Here is a 13,141-nt window from a genome sequence, read left to right as displayed (position 1 = left end):
TGCCGAAAATTTTGGTCAATAAATAATCATAACTTAGTACTGGTACTACAATTTTCACAAAAGAAAAATTCCATTCTCTAACCCATTAGTAATGATATGTGTATTTTTTTTATTTTTCTCTTTTTAATGAATGTTATTTATCTATATTAGGACCCACTGCTTTAAAAAAAAAATACCACGTTATCATTTATAATATTTAAGTACACATATCATTACTACAATCCGCAATATCTTAAGAAAAAATATGATAGAATATACTCACCCTTAGAGCATCTCCAACAGCTGAGCTCAATTACTGTGTATATAAAAAGAAATTACAACATTGGATTGGTAAAGTACAACTCCATTTGTTGTTCAAGAAATGCTCAACCAATGTTTCAGAATCGAAATTGAAATTTATTGATTAGTTCAAAATCAAAATAAAAAAGGGCAAGACATTTTTCTTAGCTATTGATTGGATGATATTACAAAACTTACATAAACCTGTAAAGCAGCTTTGAGTCTTTGACACTCAACAGGAAAGAGATTGCAACACATGCTTGCTTAGATTATACTTAAAAGCTTAACTCACTTCTTCAAGTCCTCTCCTAATCCAAAATGTGAAGAAACTCTACTATTTAGATGTTAATTGTAGTTGTTTCTCTAACCTTGATACAATAGACTCGTGATCCGATATGCTTCACATCAAGACCAGCATCCTTGCAGCCACTGAAGAAGAGTGACTCGTCTTCTTTTCCAATTCTGCGCCTCCAACTCATTAGAAATGCCGGCTTAGGCAATCCTATGCACATTCCTAAGAGGCATAATAAGAAACATCAAAGGGTTAAGTTTAGTTGTGAAATTTATGCAAACTAAGAAGTTGTAAGATTTGCAAGCATATAACAACCATTCTCCTCTTTCTTTGTTTGATGAACTACTCCATCGTCTTTGGATTTGTACGAGTTGAGGAGAAAGGAGAGTGTTTTTATCAAGTTTGGATACTGTTTTACATCTAAAACAAGCCAGCAATAGAAAGAGAAGTAAAATCAGATCACTCAAATTTAATAGTTTATTAGCCTCAGATTATTGAGTCTGCAAAATCAATCAACTGAGAGAAGCTGGCAGAGTAGAAGCTTACACAATAAGATATCGCTAGCGATGATGAGGTCCCACTCCGGCTCAGCAATTGGAAAACTGTCACCCCATGTATCTACAAACTTAGGCAACTGTCATGCTCTGGAAGTAATAAATTTCTCCATGCATTACTAATTTAAAGAGAGAAATATAAGAGTTCAATTTGCAAGTACCGTCCTTAGATATCATAACCTAAAATATATTGTATAATAGGAATGACCCAAATAAGTGAAAACAGCATCCCTTTTAATGATTATGCAAAATATGTTTCACCAAATGCCAATCTAGAAGCAAAACCACAAGGTAATAATACACCATGGATCTCTAATATGATCATATAAGGTAATGGTACTCTATAGTAATATGATCCTTGACATCATTAATATGCGGAAACAGAGTTTGCAACCAACCATGTGAATAAATGAAACCAAACCAAATAATCCGAAAACAGCCGAAGTACACAGCTTGTACACCCATGAAATTGAAGACAATAATATAGGTAACCGCAAAATCAAACAATTAGGCAGGGAACATAAAAAAGAAATTGAAAAAGGGAAAAAAAAGCTCACGTTTAACATGAGGAAGAGCAGGTATTATCCCATTTTCCTTGCAGTTATGAGCTATATTGTCTTCAATTTCCTGATCAGCATAATCTGAAGTTGTGATTTCAAGATGAAGCAATTTTCGAAGAAAAATTGCCAAAGCACCAGTGCCACTACAATGAATACATAAATCAATATCCCCTGTTAAACTTAAATCACAAATGGCAGGTTTAGTACCCAGCAAAATATAAATCTTGTAAAAGAATCAAGCTTAACAGAAAAACAATTACATGGTACAGAAGGGTTAACTCATACAATTCAGTTTATAAATGTGGATACTGGATGGCACAGACAGTTACAAATAAAATAATTGCACATAACAAAATACTCTGATAGAATAATCCTAAAGTAGAAATATTCTATCAGTTATTTCCCAAAATAAATACCATTAATGAATTTCTCAAATGATCTTTTATTCTGAAAAACAGTCACGAAGTTATAATATCGAGCTTTCAAGAGGCTCGTCTCTCCAAATTCCCAATATTTCGAGAGGATTGGTCTCTCCACAAAGAGTCTATTCTTATCTTATTCCAAGCTAATCTAAATGAGGTTGCTCCCTCTCTATTTATAAACATAGCATTTGTCTTAAAAAGACTTAGGCCACCTAGGGTTACGATTGGACCAATAGAATTAAAACACTAAGACAATTCAGCCTATGTACATAAGAGTCTAAGTATTTCATTTAATCATTTTGTGATACACAAGATAAGTTTTAGGCTTATCAATACCTCCAAGAACCTTCACCTTGTCCTCAAGGTGAAAACTTGGAAATTGTTCTTTAATAGTAGAGATATATTCCTCTGTTGCTTTAAAATCTAAGAGAAAGTGTCACTTGATCAACACTTCATGTCTTGCTGGTGAACTTGGTGATCGGTTTGTATTTTCCTTTTTTATTGGTTTTCCCTCTATCAAAAATCTATTGAATGTAGAAGACTCCTAATGAATTCTGCACCCCACTCATACAAGTTTCTTCGTCAACGAAGATGATTAAAGTCGAAAATCTTATTAGATGTTGTAGCATGACTAGTGGCGTCTTCTTCTCTTCAGGCGGTAGCTGTCCATCGTGTAGGTGCTGCTTTGGCAGAGAATAAATGTGTCTTTCTTGCAACAAACAAGTGCTTTTTCTTAAATCGACTCCATCGGAATTGCCTTTGAGGTCTCTTCTCTATTGTTCTGTTGATGTCCATCCTTGCAAACTACTCCAACTAGCTCGGTTTTCATCAGCGACAGCACCATCTGCTCAGTTAGAACAATGTTCTTTTCGTCACAGACGATATTATCCATGCCATCAAAAATTTCCTCGTCAAATGTTGGCATTTTTAGTTCTCTTAATCGCTTCTTGTGTCTGGAACGAGTTCCTGATTCTCCTCTTTCAAAAGATCTTTCGTTGAAAAACTGATTTCCATGAAATTCTCGTGTAAGTGGCACTTTGGCAACACCATGGTTGTGTTCTGAGTGAATGTTACTGGTTCTTGCCTTAATAGACGCTCTTGGGCTCCTTTTCCCCTCCATATCTTGAGCGTTAGATGTGTTTACCACTTCTTCTCCCAATTCTTGAATGATTCTTCACTATTCTAGGGCAATTTCTATTGCTCCACCCACATTTCTTGGACGTTGTACCCTTAATTCAGCCGTTACTGATGGTACTAATCCATTAACAAATGTGCCTAACTGAACTTCTGGCGCTACGCTGTCAAATGGAGCTAAGAGCTGGATAGAATTTTTATAATTTTCAGCCACGAAACCCTCTTGCTTGACTGCCAGAAATTGGTCATAAAGGGACCCCATTTGTGTGCTTTTGAAATGCTTCAGCACCAGTTTTTTCATCTTTTCCCAACTTAATATCTCTCGTGTTTTATTTTCATATTCATACCATAGTAAAACATCCCCTGAAAATGAAATGACAGCAGCCTCAATCTTCTCGTCATTGTCATATCCATGACAAGAGAAAAATCTTTCTACTTGTAATATCCATCTGTTTGGATTCTCTCCATCAAAACTCAGCATCTTCAACTTCTTGAGCCAATTTTCATGTCGGAATTGCAAGTCTTGCTGGCTCCTATCAAAATATTCCCACTTTAAGCTCCGATTCAGACAAAAACCTGCCATAGGAGTGATGCCCATGGCCGCTGACTATCGTTCCAGCATTGCAGCACTGTGTTAGGGTGCCATGGGGCTCGCTGGGCCCTTGTTTTCCTCCTTTTCCTTGTTGCCAGCAACTCCATTAACATCTTTTTTGGGTTCTTGGACAGTTCTTGATTTTTCTTGAATTTCTAAGAAAGTCTTGAATTGTTGCTGTAACATTTCTTGGAGAGATTCTTGCATCTGTTGATGAAGTTGTTTTACTATCTCTCGTATTGAATCATGAAGAGATTCCTTAATTCCAGAGGTGTCAACTTCCAAAGCTTCACGATCTACTTCCAAAACCATGGAGGAATCACTTTTCTCCGACTGCTTTCGAGGTTCCATGTCTGCAACTCACTGCACCAATTTGATAGAATAATCCTAGAGTAGAAATATTCTATCTGCTATTTCCTAAAATAAATACTAGTATGAATTTCTCAAATAATCTTTATTTTGAAAAACAATCACGAAGTTACAATATCGAGCTTTCAAGAGGCTCGTCTCTCTAAATTCCCAATCTTTCGAGAAGATTGGTCTCTCCACAAAGAGTTTACTCTTTTCTCATTCCAAGCTAATCTAAATGAGGTTGCTCCCTCTCTATTTATAAACATAGCAAAAAGACTTAGGCCAGCTAGGGTTATGATTGGACCAATAGAATTAAAACACTAAGACAATTCAACCTATGTACACAAAAGACTAAGTATTTCATTTAATCATTTTGTGATACACAAGATAAGTCTTAGGCTTATCAAACTCTTATTCTAATACAAACCAGAGATGTAACACGCCAAAACAAGCAGCTTTCTATTAAAGAGAAAAACATTACAGACCCAAACACCAAGTTTTGAAAGCTTGGTTCTCTCCCAGTGAGCAGTAGCTCAATACAAATAACTAAATCCATGGTCCCTAATTCACTCATAAGCCCTATATATGTAACTAACCATACCATTAGTCCGGCTCGTCCCTAATTACAAATACCAATAAACCCTTCTACTGATAACAGTATCAATTTCCTACCCTTTAGTGAATTCCTATCATATTTGAGAATGAAGGTCTCTCTAAACTATTTGGCATAGTGTTAGGAGATAAAGTATTCTAGATAACAGACAAGGCTAGTTATAACCAAAACCCGTAAACCGGAACACTAAGGCAATGTTTACTGATGAGTAGTGGACAGCAGGGGGAGTAAGGAATGGAGAAATGTGTCTCCTTCCTGATCATTCAAGTGTCTACTTACCTATTTGATACACAAAATTGGGAGAATGCCATAAACTATTAGTTAAATTCATAAGAAATGACTAAATTTCAATTCCTTCCCATTCCTTCAAATCTTTTCCCTTTACTATTCTTCTCATTATAGATTAGTAAGCATGTCCTAAAAGTAAATATTGATTATAGTACCATCTAAAAATTGTCAATGTCAAGCATGCATTCCCTTGAGATAAACATACCTGCCAAGTTCCAAGCAACGCCGTCCTTCTATCCACGACCGATGTTCAACTAGCCATTCCACAAAAGCAAATGTACCAGGCCAGAGAAGATTGGCATTCAGTTGGTGAAATGAAAATTCTCGGATGGTCAACTCCTGGGAACACCAAATTAGAAAGCTTAGTACAAAACACATGAGCTTTTAAAATACCAAGCCTCATTTTCTTAAAAAATAAAAACAAAAACAAAAAAAACTAAGATCCCTGCCTAATATGAAAATCAAAATGCTTCTTAGTGACTGCTCTATTTAATATGAAAAATACATCCAAAAACAAAATAGTAACAGCATTGACATCAAAGGTCTTCCTAAAATATCAATCAAATATCTTTAGCTATTTTTTGCACTCTTGCAAAAAAAAAAAAAGTTTAATACTATATTCTCAATAATTTGCTTACTTTTTGGTAGCAACACAAAATTATACAATCACTCATTTAAAAAAGAAAAAAAAATGGTAAAATAAATAAACCAATGAAGTCTTGCTGGAATGAGTATTTGAAATTGCAGGAGCATAATTACTCACATAAACTATTAAGAAATTCTAAATTAGTACCGAAAAAAATATGTAACAAAGAAAAATCAAAATTAAATCTTATAAAGAGGAAAGAGAGATCCTCACCATTCCAGAAAACTCGTGTTTTCTCTCCACAAAGCTTTGCTGGGTCTCCTCCTTTTCTTCACCTGCGAAAAGGACCAATTTTGAATATGCACATACATAGAGAGAGAGAGAGAGAGAGAGAGAGAGAGAGAGAGAGATGACCATTAGAAGAAACATCGTCTTCTTCAGAGAAAAGTGAAGACGGAGAAAAGAGAGCAATGTCCATAGATTAGTTAGTCCTTCCCTCTCTTCAGTTCTGCTAAAATCTCTTACTAAAACCCTGCTCACATAATATTTTATACTAATTCATATAATATTTTTATTTTTTAATTTTTTAATCACAAAATAGAAATTAAAATTTTGTTTTAAAAATTTTCTTTTTGAAAAACAAAAATGCTTACTATAACTATTTTTATTTTTTAATTTTAAAAATAAAAAATAAAAGTATGTTCGGTAAAGTTCATTTTTATTTTTATTTTCTGATTTTATTTAAGTCGGGTCTCTGTTCGGGTTCAGGTCAGAGGTCGGGTTCAGCGCCAGGGCCGTGGGAGGGGAGATTTGGGTTTGGGTCTAGTTAGAGTCTAAAATATTGATTAAGAAAAAAATGTTAAAAAAAATATTGAAATTGATTTTTTTTATTTCAAAATTTTGATTCTCAATTAAAAAATTGAAAAGTGAAAACAGTTTAATAGAACATGTTTTTAAAAAATATTTTCAATTTTTTAATTTTAAAAATAGAAAACCGATTAAAAAAAGTGTTACCAAACGCCACCTTAGAAAACATAATTTTCATTATTTGAAACTGCTAAACGGAAGGTGTTATATGTTATTATTGTATTGGTTTCACATAATTAAATTAATGGTAATAGACTCTGTGTTTTGCAAAAGTTACCAATTTGACCTTCTGCTTTGTTAAATGATAAAATAGATCCTGTATTTTCTAAAATTATATAAATAGGACTCTGAACTGATTTTTTGTCAAAATAAAGCTTAATAATAATCTGATCTAGAGATGTTATGATACAACTGGTTACATTTTCTATATTTGTTCGTATTATAAATTGTTTTAAAGTTAGTTATATTAAAAAATAAAATTGTTAAAAATTGAGTTCAGGGTCCTGTTTTTACCATTTTGGAAAATATATGGTCTATTTTGTCATTTAACAAAAAAGATGGTCCAATTAATAATGTTCGTAAAATATAAAATCTAAAATAGTATTTACCTTTAAATTAAATAGTTATTATAAAATATCACTAACTATATACAAAATGTCACTTCTATCTATGTTAAAAAAAAGTGTCACTTCTATCTAATGCTAATTATTATGAAAGACCAAGGGCCAGTTTGGCACAGCTGTGCTGTGAGAAAAAAATATTGAGTGTTTGGTAAATATAATTTTAAAATAGTTGTGAATTGGAAAAATTGTATATAAGTATTTAGTAAGCTAGATGATTGAATAGTTGTTAAATATACAATTACCAAAATAAGTATGACATTTGTTATCTAATTTATTTAAATAAATTCATACATATTAATATATTTATAATTATTTTTTATTTAATTACAAATTACAATAATTTTTTTTCTTATAATATTTATTTTTTAAAAAATATATATAATAAAATAATTAGTTAGACTTTACTAATAATAATAAAAAAAAATTACATAAATATTATCTATTAGATAAAGATATATTGGGGAGAAGAGAATCTTAAAATAAAATGGTAAAAAGGGAATTTTATAATTAGAATGAGGGTAATTTTGTCAAGTGAAATATTCATTAAACCAACCAAATAGCTTCCCGTACAAGCTAATTTCCCAAAGTTGGTGTTGGCCAACTTTTGCAAAAAGCTGAAATTTTTTCTTAAATTCTTAAAAAAGCTAGTTTTCTAATTTTACCAAATACATTTTGAATGATAGTTCTTTTAAAAAGTGCTTCTAGCTTTCTTAAAAGCTATCCCAAACGCACCCCAAGTCTTCAATTAACAACAAAATTGAACAGAAAAGGCAAGGGTATTTCCTCCCCCGGGCTTTACACATGTCATCAATGACTACTTGTCACCGAGGCCACACGTAGAGGGAAATGGAGTCATGTGGAGTTATGTAGGAGCACATGACCCTACTCTTTTTTTTGATTTAAGCGTTTATATATTACATAAGCATAACCTGGGACTCGAACTCAGGACCTCCAATACAAACGCACCCCCTATGGCCACTTGAGCTAGCCTCAAGTGGTTTTAAAAATTTACTTTTGTATGAAATTTTTTATTTACTTTTGTTTTTGTCTCTAGACTATAATTTTATTTTTCAGTTTTGTCATTACATTGTTTTTTCTTATAAATTTATATTTCTCATTTTTATCTTCACATAATTTTATATTTATTTGATTATTATCATATATTTATTTTTGTCGCTATAAAGTTTATATTTCTTTTTCTCCAATTAAAAAAACATTATTAATGTCCAATTTTGCCAAAAAAAAATAATCCCCACTAATATTTGTGGCTAATTTCGCTACTGAGTTTATTGTAATTGAAAATTAGGATCATTGTTTTGTAAAATAAAGTAAATTAAGGACTTTTTTAGTTTCAACCAGAAAAAGTAACAATATTACAAAAATACTAATATACAGTCCAAATAAAAAAAAATTACACAAATACCTCTTACATACACCTTCAACCCAAGATTCATGCTTCCTAGGCAACTATCACGCAACCACGTAGTAACCCAACGCAACTGAAACGAAAATTCAATCAGAAAGAGAACCACCATTAATTCCGGTGACTTCACCTGAGAAGGCAACCAGAATCAATCAAAACAAGGGCTGTTTCGAATTCATAAAAAAAAGTGTAGAAAAACTACTACGAAACTAAAATTTAACCGGAAATCCAATTTAATTTGCATAAAACTAATGTACTGACTTCAATTTTTAGATCCATGAAAGGCATATCTCAAAAAGTTGAACTAGAGTTCCCAAACAATCCAACTCAAGTATAATCCAAAAAAAAAATTACGTCAATACTATAGTAAAATATTTATCCTGGTGTATTTTTGTTGTTTTCTAAATTTCTAATAGTGAATTTGTTCATATTAAATCATAAAGAGACATGTAGATAGAGTTATACGTACGTGGAAACATTGTTCTAATTTTTAATGTTTCACAACAGTTGCATAAACATTTTGCTAACAGTTATTTTGTCTGATGCAACCTTCGACCAACCACCCAGCAACTACCTCGAAACTTTCGTCTGATTGAAACCTTTGTCTGATGCAACCTTCGACCAACTACCCTGCAACCATCGTTTGATTGAAACCTTCGTCTGATGGAACCACGCAGCAACCACCCTGGATTATTGATAGCGAAACTTGTAGTTGTGAGTTTAGGTTCCTAGATTAGGTTTTGGCGTGTTATTTACCCATTTGCGTAAATGTGACGCATGACATTTATCCAGCACGTGATTTTTTGTTCAGGTCAGCCAGCACACTTGAATTTAGAAACGAGATAAGACTAGTATAGAATATATTGTATATGTGAATATGTGTATGTAATGGAAATTATTTTACCAGGATCTTAGATCTACTCACAAGTATGTTTATTAACATCCTAAATAAGAACTTTCTAAAACGATAAATTAAACACATATAAAAGTTTAAGAAACCTTACATTGGGTGCAGCGGAATTAAATGACTCCTTCCGTTCAGATCTCTAACCCTTGTATCCTTTCTGTAGCAGAGTATTATCAAGATCTGAACCTGGATCTCTTTCTCTGAATCCTTGATGCTGAATCTCCTTTGCTGATGATCTTTCTTCACGATCTTCCTCACTATGATTGAGGTATTGCTTGCTGTGTGTGGGCACTACTCTAATCACTAAGGTAGGTTCGAAATATGAAGGAAGAAGAGAGAGAGAGAGTGGCGGCTAGAGAAGAGAAAGGAGGCTCAGGTTTTTCTGATGTGAAGTGTGTTATTTTCCTGAAGCCTTCACTATCTATTTATAGCATTCCACTAGGGTTAGGTTTGAATTATTTGGCATTAAAATAATGAAAATATCAACTTAAAAAGCCTACAAAGGTGGCCGGCCATGGCTTAGTGGACTGGGCCTTGCTTTTTGCAATTTTGCAATTTTAACACCTTTTGTATCTGATTTTCTCAAAAATGCCAATTTCCTAATTCAACCATTTAAATGCCAATTCTAACTATTTAATAATTATAAATAATTATTAAATAATATTGTCATTTATCATATTTATTAATTGAACCATACAAAGTATCATAATTAACAAATATGCCCCTATTAACTCTTTCTTTACAATTTCGCCCTTACTTAGTGAAAATTTCACAAATAGACATTGTCTAATTTATGAATTATAATTGATTAATCAAAATCAATTACATGAGTCTTACAAACAATATTATCTCAACTAGTGGGGGGACCATGGGTCTATATAACCGAGCTTCCAATAAGTAGATCAAGAATTTAGCACTAAAATTCACTAACTTATTAATTCTTCGTTGAATCCACGCATAGAACTGAGAATTGCAGTCTCAGTATATAGAATGCTCTATATGTTCCACCATATAGACACAACATTAGTTATCCATTGTTATAATCCTAATTTGATCAATGATCCTCTATATGAATGATCTACACAGTAAAGGGATTAAATTACCGTAACACCCTACTATGTATTTTATCCTTAAAACACTTGACCCCGTATAAATGATATTTCAGCTTATGTGAAATGAGATCTCCACCATTTATTTTCGTTTGGTCAAGCTCGAAGGAGATCATCCTTTGCTTACTATTCGCCAGATAGAAGCTATAGATTCCATGTTTATGCTAGCGCTCCCACTCAATTGCACTACCGTGTTCCCAAAAAGTACGTATCACCCTGACCTAAAAGTAGGCTTAACTAACAATTCAAAGAACACGAATAGCCTTTCAAGATTGAGCCTAATCATAACAGGATTAAGATCATTTGATCTAGGATCAACTTGGCGATATTGACTTGAATAGATTTTACGGTAAGTTTAATTAAATCTAAGTCAAAGTTCAATATCGGTCCCTTCCGATGCATACTCCATGCATCCAACCTGAGCTTTACTTTAACCAATGTTCTGGAAAGAACATAGTATTTCTCCAAATACAAGTAAACTCTTGTTGTAGATTATCATATCAGTAAAACCCTGTGTCTGATAAATCTAGGAAACTTTATTCACATAGTCATGTTTACTTTCAAATGTGATGACAGCACAATAAACATGATCAAGTATGTGAAAAGGGTTTAAGATGAATTTATAAATCAAATAGACAAGCAATTGATAAAGTGAACCAAAACATACACAAATGAATGAAAAATACTTCTGTTTCTTTATTGATGTTGAATAAAATAGATTACATTGAAATGGAGTTTTATTTAGGGCATAAAACCTAACAGAATGTATGTGTGATATATGCATGTTATTTATGATTCGTACACTACCAACACTAGTACAATAACAGTATTGAGTGCGTTGGTACATTGTACAATGTTTAAAGAGTACAATACGATGTTACCAACACTAGTACGGATGGATATAGAGTGTATGTGGTATAACACTTAGGGGTACTCGAGATACGGGGCAAACCCTACCAATCCTCATACAGTAGCGGTACATAGTGCATGTGGTACAGTGGTCGTACCTTATTAAAGAACGTTCTTCCTTATCTGATAAGCCTTGTGGATAGGTGTATGGGCACCTAGATGCAAGTGGGTATTATATTATATGTTATGTGTTTTTCTTACTGAGTTTGTCGGCTCACAGATATTATTTCTGTGTGTAGGTAAAGGAAAGACGAAAGTTGAATAGGAGTGAGTTCTGAGCTCGGAGGATGATTGTACATGCCGAGACGACGTGACCTGGAGTGTTCGGTCTCGAGATGACGGGCTATATTTTGTAGTCGTTGTGTGACATGTCTGTAAAAGTATTTTGATAATGATCGTAAAAGTTTAAATACGGGATCTCGAGTTATGTAAATATATATATAGAGAGTTTAATAGTTTAAAACAAAAAAATAATTTGGCACAATTTTTGAGGAAAACTCTTTGATTAGCAAAGGTGGCACACTAATTTTAAAATTACTATAGTGTGCCTAAGTATCAGGGCGTTACATATGAGGAGACATACTAGTATTCCAAGTGGCTTGAAGCTATGAAAGAAGAGATAATTGCTTTAGAGAAAAATCAAACTTGGGAGCTGATACCAAAGCTGAAGAAAGTAAAACTCATTTCATGCAAATTGGTATACAAGGTAAGAAAGTAAAGTTGGATCGATTGAAAGATATAAGGCTTATTTAGTTGAAGAAGGATTTTCTCAACATTATAGACTAGATTATGACGAGATATTTAGCCCAGTTGCAAAGATTACAACGGTAAGGGTCCTGCTAGCACTTGCAGCAAGTAAAGATTGAAGATTGTGGCAAATGGACAAGAAGAATGCCTTTTTACATGGAGAATTAGATCAAGAGATATACATGGAGAAACCAAGAGGATTTGAGGATAGAACTCATCCAGGATATGTTTGCAAACTGATAAAGGCACTCTATAGATTGAAGTAAGCTCTGAGAGCAAAATGGTATGGCAAGATTGCTAAATTCTTAGTAAAAAGCGATTATTCCATGGCACACGCAGATTCAAGCTTATTCATCAAAGTAGAATAAGCAATGATTGCAGTTATTCTAGTATACGTTGATGATCTCATCATTACTTTCAATGATAAAGCAGAGATTCATCAAACAAAGGAGAACTTGTCAGTTGCTTCCAAATGAAGGAGCTTAGAGAATTAAAAACTTTCTCAGATTAGAAGTTGACCGAACTGAGGAGGGTTTATTTCTCTGCTAATAAAATATGCTAAAGACTTGTTGCAAAGGTTTGGAATGCTCGAGTGCAAGCCTATCTCAACACCTATGGAAGCTAATGTCAAGCTACGTGTTCATTCTGCGAAGGACTTACAAGACAGAACAATGTATCAACAACTTATAAGTAGTCTAATCTACCTTATATTAACAAGGTCAGATATCTCCTATGGAGTTGGAGTAGTAAGTCGATATATGCAGCAACTAAAGAAGCCACATTTGGAAGCAGTACGATGAATGTTGAGGTACGTCAAAGATACTATTGATTATGGGATCTTTTATAAGAAAGGCGATGAGGTTAAAATCATTGACAACTGCGATG

General features: G+C 33.2%; 1 protein-coding gene across 1 annotated transcript; it reads right to left on the bottom strand.

Moving 5' to 3' along the window:
• Positions 1-267: 267 nt before the first annotated feature.
• Positions 268-6,231, bottom strand: LOC115698283 (protein N-terminal and lysine N-methyltransferase efm7). Its single transcript, XM_030625497.2, has 7 exons — positions 6,086-6,231; positions 5,945-6,006; positions 5,291-5,424; positions 1,683-1,828; positions 1,118-1,189; positions 887-991; positions 268-793 (listed from the first exon to the last, which is right to left on the bottom strand). Exons 1-7 carry the CDS (start codon positions 6,147-6,149, stop codon positions 618-620), a joined length of 759 nt encoding a protein of 252 aa, XP_030481357.1. The 5' UTR covers positions 6,150-6,231; the 3' UTR covers positions 268-617.
• Positions 6,232-13,141: the final 6,910 nt, after the last annotated feature.

This window comes from Cannabis sativa, chromosome 7 (genome assembly GCF_029168945.1).
Source record: "Cannabis sativa cultivar Pink pepper isolate KNU-18-1 chromosome 7, ASM2916894v1, whole genome shotgun sequence".
Taxonomy (NCBI): domain Eukaryota; kingdom Viridiplantae; phylum Streptophyta; class Magnoliopsida; order Rosales; family Cannabaceae; genus Cannabis; species Cannabis sativa.
This window is presented reverse-complemented; position numbering and strand designations above follow the sequence as displayed.